At 32.1% G+C, this 14131-nt stretch overlaps 3 protein-coding genes across 3 annotated transcripts; 1 reads left to right on the forward strand and 2 right to left on the reverse strand.

Moving 5' to 3' along the window:
* Positions 1-329: 329 nt before the first annotated feature.
* LOC132314401 (secreted RxLR effector protein 161-like) lies at positions 330-707 on the forward strand. Its single transcript, XM_059813272.1, has one exon. The coding sequence runs from the start codon at positions 330-332 to the stop codon at positions 705-707; it is 378 nt and encodes a 125-aa protein (XP_059669255.1).
* Positions 708-3900: 3193 nt separating this feature from the next.
* Positions 3901-7682, reverse strand: LOC132314402 (desmethyl-deoxy-podophyllotoxin synthase-like). Its single transcript, XM_059813273.1, is given in 3 exon segments — positions 3901-4542; positions 4695-4780; positions 7556-7682. Coding segments are annotated over 3 exon segments (855 nt in total).
* Positions 7683-8922: 1240 nt separating this feature from the next.
* LOC132314950 (desmethyl-deoxy-podophyllotoxin synthase-like) lies at positions 8923-10731 on the reverse strand. Its single transcript, XM_059813717.1, has 2 exons — positions 9838-10731; positions 8923-9686 (listed from the first exon to the last, which is right to left on the reverse strand). Exons 1-2 carry the CDS (start codon positions 10729-10731, stop codon positions 9066-9068), a joined length of 1515 nt encoding a protein of 504 aa, XP_059669700.1. The 3' UTR covers positions 8923-9065.
* Between the last annotated feature and the right edge of the window lie 3400 nt (positions 10732-14131).

The raw sequence follows: 14131 nt of genomic DNA on the forward strand, positions 1-14131 counted from the left end.
CAAAACGGGTTTCATTGAAGTGATAGTGCGCCTACTTTGTATGAAGGCAAAAGGTAATAATATTCTCATTGCATGTGTATATGTGGATGATACTATTTACACTAGATCTTCTAGCTTCTTCGTTAAAGAATTCAAGAAAAGTATGATGCATGAGTTTGAAATGTCTGATTTGGGGTTATTGCATTTTTTTTCTTGGTCTTCAAGTTCAGCAAACTAATAATGGTATTTTTATCTCTCAAGAAAAATATGCATTAGATTTGCTCAAGAAATTTAATATGTCAAATTGTAAGATTTTTTCTACTCCCATAAATACAAGTGAGGAGTTATCGATGAATGATGGAACTCCAAAGGCTGATCAAAAGGTTTTTAGAAGCATGGTTGGAGGATTGTTGTATTTGAATCATTCTAGACTGGATATCATGTTTCCAGTGAGTTTAGTCTCAAGATTTATGTATAATCTGTCTGCACATCATCTTAGAGCAGCAAAACGGATTCTTCGCTATGTTCGGGCAACAAGTGATTTTAGGATTTGGTATAAAACAATTCCTAATTTTAAACTACTTGGTTTTACTGACAGTGATTGGGCTAGTTTTACAGATGACTGGAAAAGCGCAAGCATTTTTATCTTCAATCTTGGTTCGGGAGCTGTGTTTTGGGTTTCAAAGAAGCAAGCAACAGTTGCATTATCATCTTCAGAAGCTGAGTAAAAGAAGTTATTGCATGGTCAATGTCCATTTAAGAAAGAAAAATGATAAACTTTACGACTCAAAAAGCCAGGAAAAAAACCTAATGGCTGAGTTTTATTGACCACGTAAGAAGGTTTATTTTAGATGAATATTTAAGAAAAACAAAGCTTTGCAGTTCCTCCATCACCGGTGGCCCACCTTCTTTAACAATCATCATTGCCTTATTCATCCACCACCGGTGACACTCGAGACCCAGGTTGTCTTATTCGTTCCATGGATATGTAGAGTGACTCTAATGGCACAATAAGAATAATTTTTATCTTCTCCATTTACACCAGAACCACCCTCACTTCAACCAAATGAAACTAATATTAAACATCAATTTTACAAAATCTACACTAATATAAAAAAATTATTCAATGTAAATATTGAAAGGAAAATTAGTTAAAACTTTGTGTTTTTGGTGGTGTTTAACTATTTTAGAGGTCTATTGAACCTTCTTATTATTAGAGCTGTCATAAAAGTGTTGTCAGTAAAAAAAAAAAAAAGGTATGTTTGCTTTTGGTGATACATTATATAAAACAGTTTTTATATTTGAAGCACTTTAAATTTTATTTGGTAGTATTGCTTAAAGCAGTTTTATTACTAATTTTACTATATTACCCTTATAGTAATAAATGTGTGTTACTCAAAAGTAATTTCTATCGTACAACAGAAAAATTCCTCTTGAGATGCAATTTTTTTTTTTTTTTGTATTTTTTTTTTAAAATTATTACAATATAAAATATTATAAGCTAAGTGTAGAAAATGTGAAATTGAACCGGAAATCAAACTAACAATAGTAGTCCTAACAATATTTCAATACTCATAACTACATATATATATATATATATATATAGAGAGAGAGAGAGAGAGAGAGAGAGAGAGAGGGGGGGGGGGGATTGGTGCTCTCATATACAAAACGATTGTGATAGAGTCCCAAGCTAAACACTTTCAAGTTACTTAAAATCTGATACACTTGTAATTATAAAAACTAAAGATGAATTATATTGTAAAAATACATTAGATACCAACTATATCCAAAACCCAATTTAAAAAGCTCCGAATTCCAGCCCCATCCAAACGTGCTTTTATTTATTTATTAAGGTAGTGTTTGAGCTTCCCAACACTAAAAGTCCTTTGTTTGAAATGCCTTTCTTGAAGGAATTTTATCAAAAGGATTCAATCATGAATAGATGTTTGGTGAATGAATTTTAAAAAGTTCTTGAGATAAGTAGAACAGTTTTCAATTGCCAACATTACCCATGACCTATATATGTTCCTTGTACTCGAGTAAAATTATCCAATTAAAATATAATAAAAATTCTTGTATGTAATTGAATGGCAATAGTTGACCGCTCAATGATAGGGGTGACAATATTTGGCACGACACGCTAACACAACACAAGATAAGAGGGTTTAGGTCTGGGCTAATCATGTTCGTATCGTAATTTTGTTGACACGGATTGACCCGTTAACTAAATGTTTCGTGTTCGTGCTTGACCCTACTAACATGATTATGACACAATTAACCCGATTAACTAAACGTGTCGTATTCGTGTAAAATATGACCTATTTAGCTAAACATGTAAAATGAATGTATCGTATTTGTGTCAAAAATGATTTAAACGTGTTTTTTCGTATAGTGCCAAGTCTTGACCCATTTATTAAATGGGTTACGCGTGTCATGTCGTGTTACATTTATAATAATCGTGTCGTTTTCGTGTCAAGGGGTCTTGACACGATTAATATCGTGTAGTGTTCGTGTCGACTCTGATCATGTTCGTGTCATAATTATGTTGACACGAACACGACCTATCAACACAAATTGTTACCCCTACTCGATGAGTTTCATATATATACATATCATTCCTTAGTACACATCAAAATACCAAAGCATTTCTCCCTTTTAGAAGGGCATGCGACCAAATTTCCTTAGCGTAGATGAAGATCGTCTATCCCAATTGAAGAAAAAGGAGTTTCATAAATCCTCCACAAATACAAACACTATTGTAGATATTTGTGAACTTATATAATACTAATAATAATAATAATAATAATAATAATAATAATATAATCTATTATATTGAAACTGAAACAAGAATTCTATTTAGATATTTGTATTTCATCTCTGAGCAGGCATCCATGGTTACGAAGAAAAACATGAAAGAGAAACCTGGTTTGTAATTAAATTAAAAAATAAAGTTATTATTGATAAAGGAACAAAATACACAGGGACAAAATAGGAGGTTTTGTGTTTGTTACTTAAAACGGATCTTGCATCCCTAGAAGTTGTTGGAAAAGCAGGTTTTACTATCTTTCACTAAACGAGCTTTTAAGCAGTTGGTTTTTCCTGGAAGCCCGTTTCAATATCTTAGCTAAACACACAAATTTTTAGGAAAGGACTTTTTGGGCCAAAAAACCTGTTGTCTAAAAGTACGTTTTCACTTCACCAAACACCACTAAATGCTAGTATGTTTTAAATTCAACAAACTTTATGGGATCAATCAAACAACCAAGGTTTTTTGAGATTAAAACACTTCAAAACTTTGATGTAAAATCACGAATAAGTGACATCTACTTTTTATTCATTAAAAGCCCACATAACATCTGTCTTTATTTTTTCATTCTACAATATGTATGGCTATGCATATCCTAACATACTATCACATTATTAATAGAGGTAAACATAATTAACCTTTTAGGGATGAAAATTCGAAAGTGACCATCCAATGCTTTCAACAAGGAGACCCCAAAAAACTTTTACATAGCGTGAAAAATGTGGTAAAATCTTTTCACAACATGCAAAGAAAATATTTATTGCGTGCTAGATGGTTATTTACAAAAGATTTTTGAATCCGATAAATATGAATCACTATTTATTGCATTGATTCATTGAACTCGTAAAAAGTATTTACAGATGCTTTGCACTCTAGATGCTAATTTTTCTGTAGTGTTCTTTAAAACTTTGAAGTAAAAACGACAATAAGTGAAGCATACTCTTTATTCAATTATCTCTAAAAATCCACAAAACATCTGTTCTTATTTTATCTTTCTACAATATGGTAATACAGATTATTCTAACATACTATTACATTATTAATAGATGTAAACATAGTTAACCTTACAGGCTGATACTGAAACTGAAAATTCAATAGTGACCATCCAATGTTTTCTACCTTCTTGTTTTAATATCATAAGCTAAAGGATGATAAGGAATTGGAATCACACACAAATCTCTTTTCCTGCCAATTGCTGCACCAAATACCTCAGTCATGTCTAGATCTTCTTGCTTCTCTCCATCAGGAAGCTTCTAGTCAAACTAATACAATAAATTTGCAAGTGGAAGCTCAATATTAGCTATCCCGAATGACATGCCAGGACATATTCTCCTTCCAGCACCAAATGGTGTGTATTGAAAATGAGTCCCCTTGTAATCAACTGAACTGTCAAGGAATCTCTCTGGCTGAAAGCTCTCTGAATCACTCCAATTTTTAGGATCCCTAGTAGTTGCCCATGCATTAACAATGACTTGGGTTTTCGCAGGTATCTTATATCCATTGATTTCACATCTCTCTCTGCTCTCTCTCGGAAGTAATAGAGCACCAGGAGTGTGTATTCTGAGAGTTTCTTTGGTAACTAACCTTAAGTAATTCAAGTCATAGAGGTCATCTTCATTAAGAATATTTCTTTTTTGACATACAACACGTCTCACCTCAGCTTGTGCCTTTTCCATAACTCTTGGGTTTTTCAATATTTTGGACATTGCCCAAATTAAAGTTGTAGATGATGTCTCGACCCTGGCAATGAACATGTCCTGAAAGAGCATTGAAATTGATAATTAATTTAGTACTATATCATGACTTATTGACACCTAATATAGCATTGAAGTTGGAGTAGCATTACATACTAAATTTTAGTATGTAAATAGGGTTTTGGACTTAATTCATTGAAAGTAAATGTACTAACCAAGATAACTGCTTTGACGGTTGTCATATCTAAGGGGATATCAAGATTACCCTGCTCCTGAACTCTTAGAAGAACGTCTGTCGGGTCTTCTTAATCAGCTTCACCATGGATATCACCGGTATGTGTTGCCACCTTCCTAGCTTTATGCTCATCAATGATCTTATCGAATACCTTATCAAGTTTTTGATGAGTCTCTTTAGCTCTAGGCTTCAACCCAGTTATCAAAGCAAGCAGTTTAACTGAAGGAAAGAGATCGGCATCAGTGAAACCTCATGATAAATAACTTAAAAAATAAAACTTTGAAGTAATAAAGAGAGTCGGTATATGATTGTTGATACAGGAGAAAGGAAAAAATACATAGAAAATTTTCTTTCAAAAAAAAAAAATGTTATATTTATTAATATATTACAAAAAAATCTTAAAATATGATCCAAAAGAATAAACTCTATGCAATCACAAAGTCCTTAAAAAAATAAAAAAGGAGTTCTAACCATGTATTTCAATTTGCATACAAGTCTTTCGAAAGAGAAAAAATTATTTCACAAAGATAGTAAGAGATAGTGGGTGATAAAGATGGATTCATACACACATTTTATGATGTTAAGAAGATAGTTATTGTGAAAGAAAACAAAAATGAATTATGACTGAACATGTATTTCAATTTGGATACAACTATTTGGACATAGGAAAATATAATATAAAAAATACAAACAAAAAAAAAAAATAAATATATTTTTAAATTTTTTTACTTAAAATATTAAATATATAAAAAATACAAAATAAATAATATATACATATATATAGCAATATATTGTAGCCAGCCACATAAGCACAATTGTTGATAGGGCTAGCAGTCTACATCAGCATTGCTAGCTGCCCAACAGAACCCAATTAATAAGATGACATAAATGGTGGTCATCTTTTGTAGGTGCTTCCTCAGCCATAACTAAAGGCGGAACCAATTTTGGAACTGCAACCAGTAGTCAACTTACCAATAAACTTCAGCTCTCTACGGCAGGTCGGCAAGAATCATGATAGGTACAAAAATTGTCAATTTTAAAAAGTCAAAGAATAAACCCAACACACCCGAAGAAAATAATCAAAACAAAGATTTAGGTTTAAAGGTCCGAAGACACCGATTGGACCCATCTTGTTAACTGGGCTGAAAAGACTAAGGACATATCCTTGGCTTACCGAGTTGGGCTTTCAAAGTTGGATGACCCAAGAAAAAAATTGTTAAAGCTGGTGACGGGGTTGATTGTAATTGGCTTGCGTTCAATATATATTTTTTTTGGGTAAATAAATATGTATTTAAAAAGGTAAAAAAAATACATAGGTACATTGGTGCAAATGACACTCAAGCGGTTACTCTCCACGTTGCACTCGGGTTGAAGACTTTGAACTCGTCTCAATGAAGCCCAAATATATGATAAAGAAGAACGATTTTTAGAAAACTGAAAATTCTGTCAAAGGTGGCTTCTTTCATAACTACCTTAATTTTTTTTCCCCCATGAAAAGTCAAGTAATATATTAACATGTTAAATTTTTACAGTGATGGTGAAGGATTGAGCCCAATACAGGGGAGAAATCGCAAAGAAAGAAAGCCTACCAGAGGAAATTGGACCCAAACAAACAACGCCTGAGCTCAACACTTGGTAGAAATGCCGAACAAAGAATGTCCAATATAGGAAATTTGACTCAAACAATCAAGAGACCAAAAGGCCCAATACACGATTCTTGGTTGTTAAAGCTGAAGATCCCAATCCATGTTGGAGCTCTTGCTTGATGTTTGACAGAAGAAATCATCAAATCATGGCAATTTATGTCTTCTCTTTTCCCAAGTCTAACCTTAAAATGAAAATCTCCACTCCCTTTAATTTTCTATAATCTCGTCTCTCACAGCCGTCTCTTTCTACTCCATAACCCCTTCATGTATTTAGAAAACATGAACAATTATTGTTGAAAGAAGATAGCAGGGGAAAGTTTTGAAGATTGAGAAATGAATGTAAATTTAATCCAATGAAACTAATATTAAACATCAATTTTGCAAAATCTACACTAATATAAAATTTATTTGGTAACAGTATTGGTTAAAGTACTTTTATTACTAATTTTACTATATTATCCATACAGTAATAAACTTGTGCGTTACCCAAAAGTAATTCCTATCATACAGCAGAAAAATTCCTCATACTGTTTAAAAATATATATATTAAAATATAGAATATCATAAGCTAAGTGTAAAAAATAGAAATTGGACTCGAAATCAAACTAGCAATAGTAGTCCACACAATATTGCAATACTCATATCTACATATAAATATATATATATATATATATATACACACGCACACACACTGTTGGTACACTAGTAATTATAAAGCAAAGGATGAATTATATTGTAAAAATATGTTAGATACCAACTTCTACCCAGAATGCAATTAAAAAAGTCGCTTTTTAATTATTATTTATTAAACCTCTACAAAAGTACGTTTTTTCTTCACCGCTAAACGCTATTTTTTAAATTCAATGAATTTTACAGGCTCAATCAAACAACCAAGTTTTTTTGAGATTAAAATACTTTAAAACTTTGATGTAAAATCACCAATAAGTGAAGTCTACTTTTTATTCATTAAAAGCTCACATAACATATGTCCTTATTTTTCCAATCTACAATATGGCTATGTATATCCTAACATACTATTACATTATTATTATTAGACGTAAACAAAATTAAACTTACAGGCTGATAGTGAAACTGGAAATTCAATAATGACCATCCAATGCTTTCTTGTCTTAATATCTTAAGCTGAAGGATGATAAGGAATTTGAATCACACACATATCTCTTTTCCTGCCAACCAACTATTGCACCAAAGACTTCAGTCATGTCTAGATCTTCTGGATTATCTCCATAAAGAAGCTTCCAGTCAAACTGATACAATAATTTCGCAAGTGGAAGCTCAATATTGGTTATCCCGAATGACATGCCAGGACATATTCTCCTTCCAGCACCAAATGGTGTGTATTAAAAATGAGTCCCCTTGTAATCAACTAAATTGTCAAGGAATCTCTCTGGTTGAAAGCTCTTTGGATCACTCCAATTTTCAGAATCTCTACCAATTGCCCATGTATTAACAATGACTTGGGTTTTCGCAGGTATCTCATATCCATTGATTTCACATCTCTCTTTGCTCTCTCTCGGAAGTAATAGAGCGCCGGGACTGTGTATTCTAAGAGTTTCTTTAATAACTAACCTTTCAGTAATTTAAGTCATGGAGGTCTTCTTCATTAAGAATATTTCCTTTTTGACATAAAACCTCAGCATGTGCTTTTTTCATAACTCTTGGATAGATCAAAGACACAATCTTTATTGTGTAGCGAGGGATACACAATCTAATTATATATAGGAGATTCAATCTAAAGTTTCTCAAGAATCTTTACAGAGATACAATGTGATTTATTTATAAAACAGATATACAATTTGATTTATAATTGTCAAAAGATACTGATTAAGATGAAACCAAATTAAAAAAAGGATTACAACTTTTCAAATAGTTAATTACCTTATATTTTAAAATGAGTCTCATTAAATTTGATACATGAGTAGCTACATAGACTTGGTTAATTATAGGGGTTTTTTTTTTTTTGGGGTAAATAGCAGTGCTCTTTTTAAATTCAACGAAATTTATAGGGTCAATGAAACAACCAAGTTTTTTGAGATTAAAACACTTTAAAACTTTGATGTAAAATCACCAATAAGTGAAGTCTACTTTTTATTCATTAAAAGCCCACATAACATCTGTCCTTATTTTTCCATTCTACAATATGCATGGCATGCATATCCTAACATACTATCACATTATTAATAGAGGTAAACATAATAAACCTTATAGGGAAACTGAAAATTCAAAGTGACCGTCCAATGCTTTCAACAAGGAGACGGGAAAAAACTTTTACATAGCATGAAAAATGTGGTAAAATCTTTGCACAACATGCAAACAAAATATTTATTGCGTGCTAGATGGTTATTTACAAAGATTTTTGAATTCGATAAATACGAATTACTATTTACTACCTTGATTCGTGGAACTCGTAAAAAGTATTTACACATGCTTTGCACTCTATAGATGCTAATTTTTCTGTAGTGTTCTTTAAAACTTTGTAATAAAAACGACAATAACTGAAGCATACTCTTTATTCAATTATCTCTAAAAAGCCACAAAAACATTTGTTCTTATTTTATCTTTCTATAATATGGTTATACAGATTATTCTAACATACTATTACATTATTAATAGATGTAAACATAGTTAACCTTACAAGCTGATACTGAAACTGAAAATGTTTTCTACCTTCTTGTCTTAATATCTTAAGCTGAAGGATGATAAGGAATTGGAATCACACACAAATCTCTTTTCCTGCCAACTGCTGCACCAAATACCTCAGTCATGTCTAGATCTTCTTGCTTCTCTCCATCAGGAAGCTTCCAGTCAAACTGATACAATAAATTTGCAAGTGGAAGCTCAATATTAGCTATCCCGAATGACATGCCAGGACATATTCTCCTTCCAGCACCAAATGGTGTGTATTGAAAATGAGTCCCCTTGTAATCAACTGAGCTGTCAAGGAATCTCTCTGGCTGAAAGCTCTCTGGATCACTCCAATTTTCAGGATCTCTAGCAATTGCCCATGCATTAACAATGACTTGGGTTTTTGCAGGTATCTCATATCCATTGATTTCACATCTCTCTCTACTCTCTCTCGGAAGTAATAGAGCTCCAGGAGTATGTATTCTGAGAGTTTCTTTGATAATTAACCTTAAGTAATTCAAGTCACGGAGGTCATCTTCATTAAGAATATTTCCTTTTTGACATACAACACGTCTCACCTCAGCTTGTGCCTTTTCCATAACTCTTGGGTTTTTCAGCATTTCTGACATTGCCCAAATTAAAGTTGTAGATGATGTCTCGACCCCGGCAATGAACATATCCTGAAAGAGCATTGAAATTGGTAATTAATTTAGTACAATATGATGACTTATTGACACCTAATATAGCATTGAAGTTGGAGCAGCATTACATACAGAATTTAGTATGTAAATAGGGTTTTGGACTTAATTCATTGAAAGTAAATGTACTAACCAAGATAACTGCTTTGACGGTTGTCATATCTAAGGGGATATCAAGATTAACCTGCTCCTGAACTCTTAGAAGAACATCTACCAGGTCTTCTTGATCAGCTTCACCATGGATATCACCGGTCTGTGTTGCCACCTTCCTAGCTTTATGCTCATCAATGATCTTATCGAATACCTTATCAAGTTTTCGATGAGTCTCTTCAGCTCTAGGCTTCAGCCCAGTTATCAAAGCAATCAGTTTAATTGAAGGAAAGAGATCGGCAACAGTGAAACCTCCTGATAACTGTATGGTATCCCTCACAAGTCCTATGAATTCTTCTTGCCCATCGAATTTCTTACCAACTGCCGTCTTTGTAGTGATGTTGTATGTCATGGAGAAAATCTTTTCAGTGAGATTGCACAGAGATCCAGCTGTATGGGTCGCAATGGATTGGATCAAATTCGAGATTGCTTCTTCCCTGATGGGTCGGAATGACTGGACACGTTTGGCACTTAGAAGCTCCAGGATGCAAAGTTTTCTAAGTTGTCTCCAGTGATCCCCATAAGGTGCGAAGGCGATGTCATTCTTAGATATGATATCTGTAGCAAGACTGCAAGGCCTGCTGGCAAAGATAATGTCATGTGTTTTCATCACTTCTTTGGCATATTCTGCTGAAGTAATGACAACAAAAGAAAGTTGTCCAAGTCGGAGGTGCATCAAAGGTCCATATTTCATGGCCAAATCTCTTAGGCCGCGATGGGGTAGAGATCCAACAAATTGGTGAAGGTTTCCTATTAGAGGTAGCTTCCGTGGCCCTGGAGGCAATCTTGGAGATGAAGTGATCATGGTTTTTAATAGCATGAACAGAAAGAATAGGAATGTGAAAATCACTGGGAAGGAGAGGAATGGGAACTCCATCATCAATTGTAAAGCTGCGTTCGAGAATTCACTTGTCTCAATGGTATGATTGCTTTCCATCCAGATTTATGATTGCTAGCTGTGGAACCTTGAAGTTCTGCAAAATAGTCTTAGCATTTTCAGTTTTCTTTTCTATATATGTTGTACGCATGGTTTCTTGGTTTCCTGAATAATTAAATTAAGATGCTTTAAGTTGGTTCCATATTTGCCACATTTGAATATGTAAATGTTTAGCGTTGAATCAAGAAAGACATTTAGATATATACATGTTACAGATGAAGGATTTATGAACAAGTCAATCAGACCTTTTGACAAGATTCTTTCTTTATTGAAATGCAGATAATTTTAACATATCTATTTTTCAAATAAGATAGAAAAACCTTATTAATTTGTATTTATATTTGTATTTTTTTGTTTTGTTTATTTTTTTCTTGAAAGTTTAAGAAAATACATGCGCACTAGAAAAGTTTATACCGAGATAAGAGTTTATTTCATATATATATATTAATGGGGCCGAAGATGATTTAAAAGGCCTTTTGAAACCTTTCATTGCATTCAGGATAAAAAAAAACCCACTTCATTGATTTCTAGTTACGCGTAAAAATATACAATATTTCTAGTTACGTGTAAAAATATACAATATTTCTAGTTACAATATACAATATTTCTAGTTACGTGTAAAAATATACGACAAAATGTTAGATGAATTAAAGAGAAAACGGAGAAGACAAGTCAATTTTTTCAAGTATTTTGAATATACGGAAGAGTTGTGCATATTCAGGAATAGTCATATCTATTCCTAAAATACATCTTTGTTCGATCAGTGACTTTTGAATTCGTAATCAATAAATAGGATTTTTATTAAAATATTATATACAATGAATTTTACAATTCTCACTATATATCTATTTTATTGTTATTATTGTCAGTCAAATTATAAACATTTTCCGGGAGTGTTAAAGAAAATTTATCAGTATTGCAGATTACGGATTCCAACTTTGTTGAATTATGGAGTGCTCGGTTATAGAATTCGGTCGCAAATTTAATTACACACTTTAATTAGAAACTTCATAAATAATAACCTATGTAAGGTGACTCCAAGACTTAAAGTCACAATCATTTTCCCTGCTTCAATTTTTAGTATTGGTCATAAAAATCACACACCACACAAAACATGAAGATTTAACGTGATTCAGATTATGACTTAAGTACCCTATAAACATCAACAAACAATTTTCACGTATTATACAAAGAAATAAGGAGATTACAAGTCTTTCAAATCCTGTTGTTGTTTAGCTGAGAGTATTTACTTTTTTTTTTTCTTCATAATAATAAAAAATTAATAAAATTAGTTGAAAAAAGTTCATGCATGTACAGGTAGAGCAAGAGAGAGAGACTTACAGAGCTTGGAAAGTGAAACAGAGAGAACAAATTAATTAAGCCTGTGAATTACAGATAACTTTGACCTCTATTTATAGATGAGATAAACTTTGCCCGCGTCATATTAACGTTGCATTGTTGAACATATATCATTGACCAAAAAAATGTTCAACTTACAAAGATTTTATTCAATTAAGCATAGTCCAAATAAATTGCTGTTTTTAAAAAAAAATTTTGTAAGTTGAACATTTATTTGGACTATGCTTAATTGAATAAAATCTTTGTAAGTTGAACATTTTTTTGGTCAATGATATATGTTCAACAATGCAACGTTAATATGACGTGGGCAAAGTTTATCTCATCTATAAATAGAGGTCAAAGTTATCTGTTCACAGGCTTAATTAATTTGTTCTCTCTGTTTCACTTTCCAAGCACTGTAAGTCTCTCTCTCTCTTGCTCTACCTGTACATGCATGAACTTTTTTCAACTAATTTTATTTATTTATTATTATTATGAAGAAAAAAAAAAAGTAAAAACTCTCAGCTAAACAACAACAGGATTTGAAAGACTTGTAATCTCCTTATTTCTTTGTATAATACGTGAAAATTGTTTGTTGATGTTTATAGGGTACTTAAGTCATAATCTGAATCATGTTAAATCTTCATGTTTTGTGTGGTGTGTGATTTTTATGACCAAAGCTAAAAATTGAAGCAGGGAAAATGATTGTGACTTTAAGTCTTGGAGTCACCTTACATAGGTTATTATTTATGAAGTTTCTAATTAAAGTGTGTAATTAAGTTTGCGACCGAATTCTATAACCGAGCACTCCATAATTCAACAAAGCTGGAATCCGTAATGTTGTCGCGTCGTGTCGTAATAGACACGGTTAAGTAAACGGGTTAATCGTGTTGACCTTTTTATAACCCAAACCCTTTTAACTCGGGTCGTGTTGTCGCATCGTGTCGTAATTTGCCACCCCTATTCCTAATACTCTCAAAACTAGCTGATGGAATATAATTCTAGATGTCTAGTAATCATTTAAGGAAAATGATGGACAAGGAGAGTTAATGTATTTTAATAAAATATGAAACAGTAGTGTAATTTTTTATTTGTCTCCCTTGAGTTTAGTTTAGTTTATGTTATACTAATGTTTCATATTTTATTAAAATACATTAACTAAACTCAAGGGAGACAAATAAAAAATTACACTAATGTTTCATATTTTATTAAAATACATTAACTCTCCTTGTCCATCATTTTCCTTAAATGATTACTAGATAAACATCTAGAATTATATTCCATCAGCTAGTTTTGAGAGTATTAGGAATAAGGGTGGCAAATTACGACACGATGCGATAACACGACCCGAGTTAAAAGGGTTTGGGTTATAAAAAGATCAATACGATTAACCCGTTTACTTAACCATGTCTAGTTAGGGTTGAGGAGTTCAACCCGTGTAATCCGTTTATGACTTATTTAACTCAACATGTTATAATTGTGAATATGATATATGTAATATGTTACATGTTTAAACCCAATTACTATGAATAATCAAGTCATTTTAACATAAACCTTGTCTATGCCTTATGATTTTTCATTTTATTTTGAATATTTGGGTTAATTATGACAATTTTTTTTTATATTATTTAGTATTTGATTAAATATTAAATGTCTCGTTTTGATAAACAGGTCATTAGATGGGTTAACACGTTTACCTGTTTAATAAACGGGTTGGGTTAGTGTTGAGGGTTCTTGACACGATTATTAAATGGATTGGGTTTGATTTTACTTATTTAATATAATATCTTTATATCGACACGAATACGATCCACGAACATGAATTTTCACCCCTAATTTAGGAAGTAAAAAAAAAAACTAAAATATTATGAAATAAAGATGATAACACCAACACCAAACTTACTAAAAAAAAAAAAAAATTTCAACAACAATATAATTATATATGCTAACTTCATTAGGGTCGGGTCCATTCTCTTTAGTTTATTATTTTTTTGACTTAAAA

This window comes from Cornus florida, unplaced genomic scaffold, assembly GCF_030987335.1.
Source record: "Cornus florida cultivar Cherokee Brave unplaced genomic scaffold, ASM3098733v1 CherokeeBrave_3.0.0_Hap2_Chr06, whole genome shotgun sequence".
Lineage (NCBI taxonomy): Eukaryota > Viridiplantae > Streptophyta > Magnoliopsida > Cornales > Cornaceae > Cornus > Cornus florida.